At 36.1% G+C, this 15000-nt stretch overlaps 1 protein-coding gene across 1 annotated transcript in view; it reads left to right on the top strand.

Annotated features, from left to right (window-relative positions):
• LOC124953373 (aspartate, glycine, lysine and serine-rich protein) overlaps window positions 1-15000 on the top strand; it is a 206870-nt gene that overhangs the window by 181340 nt on the left and 10530 nt on the right. Inside the window, exons 6-7 of the mRNA XM_047504645.1 lie at window positions 9159-9415; window positions 14839-14924. Of these exons, the coding sequence (XP_047360601.1) occupies window positions 9159-9415; window positions 14839-14924 (343 nt within the window). The remainder of the gene's footprint in view (window positions 1-9158; window positions 9416-14838; window positions 14925-15000) is intronic.

Here is a 15000-nt window from a genome sequence, read left to right as displayed (position 1 = left end):
TCAAAATGACTGGGATGCGGCATTTGGGGTGGCACAGAAATGGTGTGCCACGTCGGTGGTGCTAGGATACTCTGCTTTAATCTAACCTACAGTTATATATGTATATATCAGGTATATATATATATATATATATGTACCTGATCCGCAAGCACGTTTTCTCGCGTGTATCTACGTGAACTCCTGCGCAAGCTCGGCATCTCTTTCTCTCTTTCTCTCTTTCTCTTCCTTCTGATAGCTTTCGTTCTTCTCCTTTTTCCTCGTGCTCATCTAGCGGATCCTTTCGATGGCACTTTTCCAACCCTCAAAAGATTAAGAAGACACCGACACTGTTAGGCTATGAGTTCGGGAATTGACCGAAACTTGTGTCCGAAATTTCTATCGTGCGTTCCGTATAATCTCATCCTCTACGAGATAGGAATGTTAATTTCAAAAAGAAAGAAAGAAAGAAAGAGAGAGAGAGAGAGAGAGAGGGAAAGAGAGAGAACAAGAGAGTGAGTTCTCACGTATTCTTTAAGATCTTTTTCTAATTTTAAATAAGTAATAACTTTCACTGACGTATTTATTTTACTTAAATTTAATAAGAATTTAATATCGCGATATCACATTGGTTATCATTTATCAAGATGAAAATATTCGAAGATTCAAATAACTCGCGAACGTTCAACGTTGAAAAAAGAAAAAAATTGAATTTGTTCGATTAATTAAAATATTTGAAAAAAAAAAAAAAAAAAAAGAAAAAGAAAAAAAGAACAAAGAAATAGTCTCATAAAGAAATATTATAAACTTACGTCAGGAAGATAATGAAATAAGCTTCAAAATAAATAAAATTATCTCGTTAATAGATAAAAGTTAATAAATAGGATTGTTAATAAATAAAAAAAAAAAAAAAAAACACAAGAAAGAGATCGCGATCGAACGGATTCTCGTTCGAACGAATTTTCGAATTATTTATAAGAATTAATGAAAGACAATACAAGTAGATGTAAACGGTAAACCATCTTGGTGGTTGTGCAGTAAGTCGATGATATAACTTTTGTTCGAGAATCAGCACGAAGAGAAGGACTCAAAGAGTACCTTGGTACATTACAAACTCACTCTCTGTCTTTCTCTATTCTCTTCAAAGAGAAACGGAGAAGAAAAGCAAGAGAGACAGACAGAGACAGAGAGAAAGAGAAAGAGAGAGAGAGAGAGAGAGAGAGAGAGAAAGAGAGAGGTGGTGGAATATCAGGATACACCTTTTCCAGGCATTGTGCTCCTCTGAAGGGCGTACAATAGCCATGGACCAAGTCCCGTATTGTGTCTACGGTGCGACGGAACGGTTCTCGCTCTCTTCTTCTACTCCTCTCTCACTCTCTCTTTCTCTCTCTCTCTCTCTCTCTCTCTCTCTCTGACATTCACTTTGTAGCTTTACACCCACTACTCATCTCTATCTCTCTCTCTCTCTCTCTCTCTGTCTCTTTCACTCCTTAGTCTCTTGACTCTCCAGTTAACGAGTAAGAGAAAGAGCAAGAAAGTAAGAGAGAGAGAGAGAGAGAGAGAGAGAAAGGAATTCCGTTCTAGAGTTATATTCTCGCGTAGTCCATAGTTCGCAGCATCTGCCTCGGTGGTGACTAAATCCTCCGAAAATCCCCATTGAATCCATCCTCCACGATTCTCCGTGGTGGCCCATATAATGGCCTGTAATAACTTTAAAGCCCGATATTATAACGCACGAATAAATCTACTCGACGATAGACCTGTCGTCGTTGATTAGCGAAAAATAGGGTGGGTGGGTTGGACGTGGATTAGTTGGGGTGATGGGGAGAAAGGAGAGGATAGAAGAGTGATACGATTATTAACGTGTCATCGAATCGTACTAATTCGACCGAATATATCGACCTACATAAATAATACGTTAGTACATAGATACATTCAATATATATATATATATATATATATAAGGTATACGTACGTATGTATGTTGGTACGTACGTACGTATTTTATCGCGTATAGTGTACATTACGTGGGTATACTGACGTCAAGAAGAAAGGCGAGTTCCCGTTACGCTCTAAGGACACACCTTTCGAAAGCGTAGCGTATAAATGGCGATTAAATCCGAAGAAATTAAGACCAACTGGTGTATTTCGGGGAGAAAATTTAAATCCTCTTCTAACAGCGACTGAAATCTCCTATTTCTCCTTTCATTTTCTCCCTATCTCTATCTTTCTACTCACTATCTTTCTCTCTCTCTCTCTCTCTCTCACTCCCTCCCCCTTCTCTCTCTCTCTCTCTCTCTCTCTCTCTCTCTTTCCCTTGGAGAAAGCATAGCGTTGAGAAATGCGATAAAGTTCGCGTAGAGGTAATTTGAGTATAAAGTTTTATTCGCAATAATTTAGTTCGAAGGGAGGGGTGAAAGAGAGAGAGAGAGAGAAAGAGAGAGAGAGAGAAAGAGTGAGGGAGGAAGGGTAGTAGTGGTAGAAGAAGAGGGTGGCAAACAGGGACGAACGTAGGTAACTCTACCTATATATATAACTAGATATATGTACTATATAGTTTACATGAACATATATATATATATATATATATATATATATATATATATAAAAGTAGTATATAGAAACATAGAGGTGTGCTGCTCGCCTTCGCGTTCTTCCCTCCATGAAGCAGCGCACGAGAAGAGGAGCGCAGAAGCGCGGGTCATATATTTGATGGGATACTTGGCATAAAGTCGCGCATAAAAGTAATGCCAACATTAAAGTTTGTGGTTCCAGAGCCATGCCACTGGCGTATCCTCCTCCTCGTCCTCCTCATCGTCGTCTTCGTCGTCGTCGTCGTCGTCGTCGTCGTCGTCATCGTCGTCTCCGTTCAGCCACCATCGTAGTAAGCTTACCCGATGCTTTCTAAAACGTGAGCTTCTCGCGTTTGTTCGTCGAACGAATGAACGAACGAACGAACTACCACTTCGTACCTATGCTCTTTCATCGTTATATTCGTCGAAAGTAAGAACCTAAGTGTTTGTGGAAAGAGAGAGAGAGAGAGAGAAAAAGAAAGAAAAAGAAAGAGAGAAAGAGAGAGAGGGAGAGAAGGAGAAAGAGGGAAAAGATAATTTATTGTCAGTATATAAGTATACGATTTCATGAGATTAAGAAAAATATGATCGAAGTAAAGAAAAAAGAAAATTAGACGGATATAAACGGATTTTATAGAACTATTATACTGGCTGATAATTAACGACGTAATTTCTATTATTTTCTATCTAATTAAACGATACTATTAGAAAAAAAAAATATTAATATTCTTTACTGAATATTCTTTACGACATACATTTGTCGATAGTACAGTGTAATAGTACATAGTATTCATAATGTACGTAGTATTCAATTTTTAATAAAAAAAAAAAATATATATATATATATATAAACACTAGTATTTATTTAGATATCGATATCAATCGAATAATATACGTAGTAATTTACGTAGTAATATACGTAGTAGACTTACGTCCGGGTTTGTAATAGTATAGTATAGTATAGTATTGTATTATGTTGGTACAATTTACGGGAAAAAAAAAATATCACTGTTTTTTATGTAAATATTTAATAATACATATCCCGATATTAGTCATTGACCAATCTCAATAAAAATAGAATGTAAGAAAGAACGGAATAGAATATTAATTATGGAAAATATAATTCAGTAAGGGTAAAATAATAATAAACGTATATGATCGACGCAAGAAAGATCTAATAGTACAAAATGAAAAACTGTGTGGGGGAGGATCTAAAAATAATATTTATGTTATATATCTCTCTTTCTCTCTCTCTCTCTCTCTCTCTCTCTCTCCCCCCTCCCCTCTGTCTTTCTCTCTTGCAACGACCCAATAAAGTTCAAATATAAACAAATATCATAACACAAAGATTTAATGATTAGAATAAGCTATATACATACCACGAACTAATGATATAAAATAAAATGTATGTGAAGATCTGAAAATAATATTTATCTTATATATATATATATATATATATATTTCTCTCCCTCTTTCTCTCTCTCTATCTCTCTCTCTTTCAATCGTTCTCTCTATCTTTCAAAGTTATCGTTCGATGGATCGACTTGGCCTCAGTCCCGATAAAGTAACGCGACGATATCGACGTAACGTTGGAATACGAGCGGATACGAGCTTGGTATATAGTACGACCGACCGGTGATTTAAATCAACATTCGGAGTCGTTTAAAAACGGCGACATCGAAAATGGCTTCTAGAAATGGATACTCCCAAGGTAAATCGTATCTCTCGTCGTCTCGTATAGTTGAAATAATAACCGATAAAGTACAAACATAGATAATACTACAACGTAGAAATCGTTTTAACTATTTCTCATTCGTATCCTCTGTGTCTCGTTAATATTTTATATATATATATATATATATATATATATATATATATATTTTTCTCGTCACAATTTTGAGAAAGACATAAAAATTAAAAGAAATAAATAAAAACGCGCGCGCACGCACGCACACACACATACATAAGCGCGCGCATATACACAAGGAAAAAAGAAGGAGTAGAAATGGAAGTAAAAGTAGAAGAAGAAAAGATAAGAAGATCAGAGGGGTGGATCCAAACACTCAAAGGCAACTCGAAGAGTTTACTACGAGTGGCCGTTTGGGAACGATCGGTTGGCGCCAGGGGAGGCATAGCTTCTTCCTCACAATCCCCTCCCCCTCCACGTGGCACCCCCCGACATGCTTCACCCTCATAATTCTACTACTCGTTCTTCTAGCTTACTACAATAGACAGAACACATACGATTTTCCATGAATTGTCTTGAATCCGTCACAAATCCGTCTTCATAAGTTATTGTAATACGTGAGATTCGAGATACTTCTCATTGAAATGTCACCACCTTTGTGAGGGGGGTGGGGATTTTTTTTTCTTTTTTTCTTTTCTTCCGTTCTTTTTTATTTTCTTGAAAAAAAAAAAAAAAAAAAAAAAAAAGAAAGAAAACGTAAAAAGAATATACCCTTTTCTTTGTCTCATCCTGTTTCTTTTTCTTTTCTTTTTTTTTTCTTTCTTTCTTTTTTTTTTTTTTCTAAAGAGAAAAAAGAAAAGCTTTTCTCATTCGGATTTTTTAATGCGAAATAAACGATCGCGCTATTGTACGTACTTCGTCGTCGTATAACGGGGAATAAAAGAAGAAAAAGATGGAAGAAAGGGAGAAACAAACAAAAAAAAAAAAAGAAAAAAGAGAAAAAAAAGAAAAAAAGAAAAAAAAAGAAAGAAGAAAAAAAGAAAAGAAAAAGGGAGGAAATAAATAAAAGGGATAAAGTAGATTTTCGTACTCGACAACGTTCGGTTCTATTTGTTACTAAGAAAAAAAAAAAAAAAAAAAAAAAAAAAAAAAAAAAAAAAAAAAAAAAAAAAAAGAAATAGGAGATACTTAGAAGACGTTTATTTGTCCGTTTGCCACGAGATCCGGAACGCGTCACTTGTCGCCGAATAAAATTGAACTCGATTAAAGTCGTGGCTTGTTCCCTCTCGTGACTCCGAATTTTCTCTTTCTCTACGAAAACGAGAGAGATAGAGATAGAGATAGATAGATAGATAGAGATAGAGAGATAGAGAGAGAGAGAGAGAGAAAGCATTAAAGTGCACGGAATTCGACTAGGAATCCTGAAGCAAGGTGCAACGTTACGGGCCATAGACCGCAACAGGGGCGTAGATAAAACCACGAGAGGGTGGTCCGTACGGAACGGAGACACTCAATGATTAGATGAAGTGCAAGAGGGTTGGAAAAAGAGAAGGATAGAGAGAGAAAGAGAAGAAGAGAATACATACATATGAGAGAAAGAAAGAAAGAAAGAGAGAGAGAGAGAGAGAGAGAAGAAAATCCTAGTCTTTCCTCTTCGTTCATTTCCATCTCTCTCTCTCTCTCTCTCTCTCTCTCTCTTTTATGTTCTCCACCATTCTCTTCTCGATTTTCTCGACAAGCAGCAGCCATAAAAGAACCCTTCGGTCCTTCCTTATATTCGCGAATCCGACTTTTCACGTCGATCGATATCCTCATCTGTTTCGTTCGAGATAGATACGTACAGAAATAAAAGGAAAGGTAAGAAAAATGAAAAGAAAAGAAAAGAAAATTCATTTTGGAATCTCGGTTAGATCATTCCATGGCACGCAGCTCTAATTAACGAGCGAGCATGTTACTAAGTGTTAGTAATAATAATAGCTATGCTGACGATGATGGCGATGATGGTGATGGTGGTTATGTTGATGGTAATAGTGACGGCACGAGCTCGAAGAAACGTTACTTTGAAGAAGAAAACACGATTGTTTATTCCTTCCTTCGAAGAGTCTCGCTTCCTCGGCAGCACTGATAAAATCTCTGACTGTTACGTGAAACGGGCCGACGAGTCGTTGCACTTAATTAAATTGCCGATTATGCTCGTTATACGTAAAATACGTATAACTAGCCGCGCGAGAATGCCCAGACTCGTTATACATACGTAGTACTTATTTACTTATCTATATATGTATACATACGTATACACGCTCCCTAAATACGTATACGTAAGGTAACTTCTATTTACTCGTAGTTACATTTCTATAAGTTTCGCGGAAGACACGCGCCACGATTTTCATCGCGAGCGAAATACGAAATGCCTAACGATTTCACCGCGGAAGACGTGCTTGGAGACTTTGTGCAAGAAATCATGATTGATTTTTAACACAATATATATATATATGTAATGCATACTTGCGATTTTAAAAGACGAATAAACGTATTATTTCTAAACCTTTGAATTTTTCTTTTCTCTTCTTCTTTTCTTATCTTTTCATTTTCATTTTCTTTTAATCAAAAATTTCTATCAACATAAAAATTACATATACATATATATATATATATATATATATATACATATAATATCCTTTCGTCGATATAATACTCGTTAGTAAATAATAATAATTATTCGTATAAACAATATAAATGTCGAACGTGTTAAATATCTATTATTATCATTTCGTAATAATTCAAGCTCGTATTCTTTCTGCATAACAACGTTTGATACCTTCTAATCACCCTAGAGCCTAACCTTGATAAGGATCGCTGCTAATTGTTGCGAATTGGCGAAGGTGGCGAACGAACGAGGGAGTTCGGGCAACAGGTGTCCTCTGATTGATCGCCGTTACTCGCACCCTCACGATTACCTAGCCCACAAACACATCCACGACAGAAACGAAGGACTTAATGTCGATCCATTACGAACTGGCCCATCCCGGTGCGGATTCGTTGACCCACCACCGTTGACTAAACCCGTTGCAAAATGAGACGAAAAGAGAAAATGGAGCTGGTAATGCGATTCCATTGAACGTATCGATGTCTCTCAGGACGCATTGAACTTTTTTTTTTCTTTTTTTCTTTTTTTCTTTTTTTCATCGACAATTTTTAACCGAAGCAAATAGATTTAGTTCTACTATTTTATTTCTTCGAATTCTAAAATATATATATATATATATATATATATTATTCTTCGATCGTATTAACGTATAAAATTAATAATAAATTAATACATTGAAATATCGTTCTATCTATTTTGGAAAATGCATTGTTAAAATTCATTATAGAATCTATAAACTACGTTACATTGGAAATTATTTATGAGATTAATCAAAATTTTCTTTTTTTTTTTCAACATAAGTCAATGCGTAATAAAATAAGTTAACTATAAATACAATTCTTTTTCAATTAATATAATAAATAATATCAATATAATTCAACATTAAGTATGTAATTGTTTTATCGGCTATTTAAATAATAATAAAATATTCATAAAATTATTACGATTACTTAGGTGTATCTATAAGATTATTATACATCAATGGGGATGATAAATGAAAGTCTCTTTTAAAACGTTCGCGTGATGATAAATAAATAAATATATATACATATATCGAGCGAATGAATAGATCTAAAAATAAGAAAAGAAAAAAAAAAAAGAAAAAAGAAAAGGAAAAACAAAAAAGAGATGAAAAAAAAAATCATTAAACCCCGTTGATTTCCGTGTGTTAAGAGATGTATAAGGAAGGGCGAAAGGGCGTAGCCGTCGGTCGTTGGCGCCTCGTATGAACTTCTTCCGCGAACCGAAACCGGTGTTGCGAGGAGCAGCACGCGGCGAGATTAACGGCGCTGCCGCGAATATTCACCGAGGTAATTGATACCGACGTCCAACCGGCTGACCATTCAAAGCGCACGCACGATATATCACGGATAATAAGCGCGGGTTGCATGCTCGAAGGAGAAGAAGCAAGTTAAAGGAGAAACGAGGGGAGAACTGTTGCCTCAGCTACTTCTATCCTCCTTCGTTGTCTCCTCCTCTTCATCCTCTTCCTCCTCCTCTTTCTTCTTCTTTGAGTACCAAAGGCTTCCTCGAGAGTTCTCCTTCTCGTTTACGATTACACGCTGGTTCCGCAAAGTCACGTTTGCTATTCTACGTCCAAGAAACCCCGAGAGAGCTGTCAGGAACAATGCCGATACGTCGATAACATATCCCATCTACGATGTATACATACATATGTATCTAACTTGTTCCTTTCCAATAAGAAATAGACTTCCCAAGAGTGAGTGAGAGAGAGAGAGAGAGAAAGGACAATAATCGAATCGTCTGATCGGTAATTAATCATCGTTTAGTCGAGAATTTATTTTTGGATTTCTTGAATCCTCAATGTATGAGAAACAAAATCGACGTTAACGAGATCGAATGATGCCCGGTATACCTCTATCATGAATATGCTAACGAACGTAAATGCCCTCGTAACAATAGTTTGAATAATATCAATTGTGTAAGAGGATAAACTTGTTGAATTATTTAAATTATCATTATACGATCTCTTTCCAGATTTCCTTAAGGATAATTTCCGTAATAATAATTACTTGAACCCTTGTAATATGATTTTGAAATTGTTAAGATATCTCTTTGGAATCATCCTGTATAATATACATATATATATATATATATATATATATATATATATATATATATTATATTATATTATATAACGTCTTTCGTGCGGCAAAGTTCTCTCGATGGTGCACGAGCGTAAAGTATTGAGTTATCGGGTTAAGAGTCGAACTGAACCTACCAAGAGTACCTACTGGCGACCTATTGTTCGCAGAATCGTGAGAAACAAGGCGGCAGAGAAGGCGAAGCACGCGCATCAGCAACAGCAGGCGCAGCAGCAGCAAGGTCAGCAACAAGGTCAGCCAGGATCAGGTGGTTCCGTGTCGGTGATAGCCCATGCACCTGCCACACCGGCGGGTCATCCTGCGGCCGCCGCTCCCAATGCCTACAGCATCAGTGGCATCCTCGGAATCCCCGCACACCATCAGGATCCAAACGGCAATAGTATCAAGAGAAAGCGAGCCGATGATGGTGAGTTATTTTCCTACTTATTTAAACCTTATCGTAAAACCTTCATTATCCCTTTTAGATTTATTGAAAATCTACATTATTATCTTCTTCAAATTAAACTTCTACCATATTTGAATTTCCAAATTGTTTCTCTTTTTTTCTTTTTCTTTTTTTTTTTTTTTTTTCTTTTTCATAATTAGAAACAACCGGTCAATTATATCAATGAAAAATATAATTAATTATAATTAAATAGACAATAATTTATTATTGTTTTTTTTTTTTTATATAACTAATTTTTTTTCTTTCTTTCTTTCTTTTTTTTTTTTTTTTTTTTTTTTTTTTTTTTTTTTTCATATTTATGAGATCTCACTTGTTATCTAAACGTGAATCGGTATAATATAAAATAAGTGATACTTTAAACTACGATACGAAGACGTATATACATATGTATATACGTATCTTGAATTAACGATTCGAATTTATAAAATTTTTATATAACTATTTATTTATAAGATAACTTATTATTAACTTAGACACAATATAATAGAAAATAAGTGATCCTCTAAATTAACGTATATATATATAACGTTGGTATCTATCGTGTCTCTCTGATTAACGATCCCAATTAAATAAACCAAATATTCTAAATCTATTCTAGATCGAATCTGGTAACACTTATCAAGATAATCGAGATTCTTGGTAATAGTTTATTTTATTCTCTAGAAGCGATAACATCTCTCTAAGAAGGCGAGTATAGTGGCAAGGTGCCTGTACTCGACTGACTCTCCAAGCGAACGAATAAAACTGTTTTCGAGAAGGAAATAGAGAGAAAGAGAGAACGAGAGAGACAGAGAGAGAGGGAGAGAGAGAGAGAGAGTGTAAGAGAGAAAGGGAGAAAAAGAGGGAGTACTTATTTACGAGCGATCGGGGTTACCGCGAGAGAGAAGGTTGTCGCGGCTCGAGTAAGATTAGCCACACACACGGCAAGGTTATCGGTCAAACGTCGTACAGCACGTGCTGCGATTCATTCTGCTGTCATTGCGTGAATAACGCGGCCCGAAATATTCCTGACACGTGCCGTACACACGTGACCTACGACGATGCGTTCGCGGAAGCAAAGAGAGCAGGAAAAAAGAGAGAGAGAGAGAGAGAGAGAGAGAGAGAAAGAATACGTCGAATTTATAAACAATTCGTTATCCTTGATTTAGTAAGGAGCAATAATTTTTTATTTCCTTTTTTTCCTCTCTACGCGTTAAAACCTTCGAATAATTCTATGAGAAACTCTCTTATCGTTAGAACGGAGAACTTATATTATTCGAAATAATATCGGACTGTTTCGAAATTAAAAAATACAAAAATTGTTTAATATATATATATATATACATATATGTAAAAAAGTTGTGACAGGAGACGCGTTATGTTTAATATTTGATAACAAGTGTACGCTATTTCTTTGCACGACTATTTTTTTTTTCTTCCATTTTTCCTTTTTTTTTTTCCATCCAGTTACAGCCAGACCAATTATTTCAAATTAAATAATTTTCGGGGAAACATCGAAATGTCAGTTTTAACGTGTCCCGTTTCAATCTAATAACATTTTTTTTCGGAAAAAGCATAACGACGAAGAAGAATCATAACAAAATGCACGGACTTGAACGTATTCTACGAATGGATTATAAACGATGTTCTGAAGTTTCCTACATAGGTATATACATACATACATATATATATATATATATATATATATATATATATATATATCGATTCGTACCAATGCACGAACCGGCACCGATGATACACGAGTAATTCGATATAATCGGATTACGCGAGCGACGGATGCGGTCGCAAAAGTGGTCGCGTCCGCGGCGAAAGCACTCAATGTTTTGCGGCCGCGGAGGGTGTACGTATTAGATTATAAACTTCACAGACCACAGCGGTTTCTATATCTCGACCCAACGACACATTAGTCTCCCTGTTTCTCTCCGGGGATATTATCGGCCTGTATACAACATATATATACATATATACGTATATACGTATAATACATAGAAATACAGTACCGGACCTCTTATCGTCGACTCTTTCGAAATCGTTCTATTCAATCACTTTTCACTTTGTCTCGTATAAATCAATTTCATTATCAACTAATTCACATCTCGAGTTACTACGAGATATTGTACTACACGACAGTGAATAATGTCTCATACATTAAACTTAGTTATTTAATGCGAATTTTCTTCAAATAAATATTAATAGAAATTATTGTACTACGTGAGTGTGTATTTGGTAATAATAGAAGATAAAGAAAAAAAAAGGAAAAAAAAAAAAAGATATACAGCGTACTCTCTTGCAGTAGCAATAAAATATCTATAGGGAGTAATCTTTTTTTTTTTTTTATACATTTTTTATCGAATGCTTTTATAAAGTAAAAAAAAAAAAGAGAAAAAAAAAAAGAAGAAATATAAATGAACGCATGCATTTTGTTGATTTATTTATCTGATACGCATCCTGTAAATAAAAATCTACCAATCCTAGTTTCGACAAATTTAAAAAAAAAAAAAAATATATATATATATATATATACATATATACATACGATGAAATATCGAGCTTCGTAATTTAATGGCGATTTTATAAATCTGTTAACAAATCGCTCCAGGATTGATCTTTGATTTTAATAATATTTAATAGACGCATATAGAGGAAACAAATTGACAAAATATATACGTATATATTTATACACAGATCTTAAGAAATATATATTGCAATTACTGTAAAAAAAAAACATATATATATATATATATACTTGAATCCAAAAAAATTTTTTTTAAATTAAAAAAAAAAAAAGAAAGGTAAAAAAAATCTACACAAGTACATAAGTATACGTACGTGGATGCGTAGATACGAACGATTCGAAAATCTTACATGGAAAGAAATTATTTATACTCGAGACGATCGAAGACTATCCCGCCGCCGAGGTTTCGGTTCTGTAGCTTATTACGAATTTACGAAGAACCTCTCGAGGGAAGCATTGCAATCTATTGGGGCTGTTTGTTGTCGCGTTACATCTGCGCGCTTTTCGCCCTACGTAGAATTCCAAAGGCCGTCCGTATCCCACCCTACATAGCACGTTATATACGCATATACATATAAACATGTACATACGTATATACATATACAAACATATATGTATATATATATATATATATATACAGATAGATAGATATATGTATATAAAGATGTACACACACGATTGGTCGTGAACGACAAAGTTAGAGGGGACTCGCAACGGGACCAGATTCACCCCAAAGTCCATTATTACCCGTGTATTGTATTGCTTAACATTGACTCAATTGCTTTCGAATAACGTGCTTGCTCGCTCGCGAGTTCTTCTCTAGTTGCCCTCACGAGCATCAATCGAATCATTCGATTTACTGCTCTTTTTTCTTCTCTCTCTCTCTCTCTCTCTCTCTCTTTCTCTCTCTTTCTCTCTCTCTCTGTCTCTCTCTCACTCTCGCTCTTTTTCTCTCTCTCTCTCTCTCTCTCTGTCTTTTTCTCTCATGAATTGCCATCAGGAAAAAAAAAATAAAGAAAAAGGGGACAGTATGCATTTTGACCTTACTATTGAACAACTCGTAACTCGTGTCATTTTGGGACATCGGTCAATTCGAAACACAGAAGGAAAGGAAAAAAGAAAAAGAGAGAGAGAAGGGGAGAAAGAGAGAGAGAGAGAGGGTCGATGACTATAAAAATTTGCATTAATCGTTTTTCCTTTATACAGATATATATACATATATATATACACTTATTCGTTATGAAGTTTTACAGGGTCATTTTTGAACAAATTATATTTTTTCGATATCGAACAAATAGAATATTAGAAATAAATCGTTATATTATTACACGAAGTAAAGTTTAGAAACAATATTCGGACGGACTGACGAATCGACACGATCACGTGATTAACGTGAACTTGAATAAGATATCACGTGTATGATCAAAAGTAATAATCATATAGCGAAACGATCGGTATTCATTGTTAATCCTTACGGATAACAACGATAACGAAAGTGCATAGCGAAATAGATTATTGCCATCAAAACAAAAGGTTGACTCGTTCCGGCAGGGAGAAAAGTGGAAATCCCAGAATGGTAACGCGGTGTACGAGTGGCAATAACCGAGGGAAATCCACGTAGAAAGATAGAAAGAGATAGAGAGAGAGAGAGAGAGAGAGAGAGAGAGAGAAAGAGAGGTAACTTTAGGTTGTGAGGGTGGATTAACTCGGCCGATCGAATCGTAAAATTCAAGCAAGTGCCATGGAAAAGAGAGTTGGGGGTGGTATTCGCGTGTAGAAGGAAAAGAGAGAGAGAGAGAGAAATATAGAGTAAAAGTAAATGTGTACAAACATATATTGGTGTAGGTGTAAGTACGTATTCGGTAGATGGTAGTCTCACGTTTGAAACGGGGCTTTTATAGCGGTCCAGGAACGAATCCTGCCGGTCGAATGGTCGAGACCGGCCGGACAATCACAACTTGACAGGGAGGTTTAACGAGCCCTATGCTAGGCACCACCAAGCCCATCCTACCTCGTCTCTCCTACCCTCGGATGGTCATTTAATTATTCGAGATACCCCGTACGTTGGACCTCCACGTCTACTACATTGTGGAACACTGTCCATACCTTCACACACATCCCCTTTCGCGGCTTTCGTTCTACGGCGGACTCGTTCGGACCAACCGAAAGGGTTGTAGAGTAAAGGGGGTGGTAGTAGAGGGAGAGAAAGAGAGAGATAGAAGAGAGAGAGAGAGAGAGAGAGAGAGAGAAAGAGTCAAGTGACCAACACATAAAATACGTAGACATGCCTATATATGATCGTACGTGTGTACGTATGTAGATATATATATATATATATGTATGTATGTATGTGGGGGTTGCGTCGTCGTCGTCCCACGTGTCCTGTGTTTCTATATTAAAGCGACGCGGGATGGCCGGGAGATAATAAAGACATATAATGGAATCGAAATTGTTTCTCTATCTATCAATGCCATACATCGTCTCTCTTCGCGAGAAACGCCGGTCGAGCATTCGCGGCCGGAGCGACAGATTCAATTTAGTTTCGAGGGCCAGCTTTAATTCCCCGTCTTGATATGCAACTGGCTAATACGACGAGATGATCGACTAGAGATCAATTCTCTTTCTCTCTCTCTTTCTCTGTCTCTCTCTCTCTCTCTCTCTCTCTCTCTCTCTGTCTCTCTCTCTCTCTTTTCCTATGAAAAACAATTTTTCCGTTGTTGTAGTTGAACGTCAGAAAAGTCCTCGAAAGTAGCGAGGTATACGTATATACGCGCCCGTACGAATACACATACATACACACACATATAAAAATTAGGTAAAGAATCTCTTAGAAACGTTCGCCATTCTCATTCAAAAGTTTTCATTGCAGACGACAATCGTGACTTGGGCGATCATCCGGAGGACGACTTGAAGAGACAGCGAAGTAACTACAACGGCGACCAACTCTATTCGAACGTGAGTGAACGAAGGAAATCAGTTTTTCTACTTGATCTTGAATCTCCCCTACCCGGCCTCCCTTTCTCCTTCTCAT

This window comes from Vespa velutina, chromosome 1 (assembly GCF_912470025.1).
Source record: "Vespa velutina chromosome 1, iVesVel2.1, whole genome shotgun sequence".
Lineage (NCBI taxonomy): Eukaryota > Metazoa > Arthropoda > Insecta > Hymenoptera > Vespidae > Vespa > Vespa velutina.
Note: the sequence above shows the minus strand (reverse complement) of the source record. Positions and strands in the feature narration are given on the sequence as shown.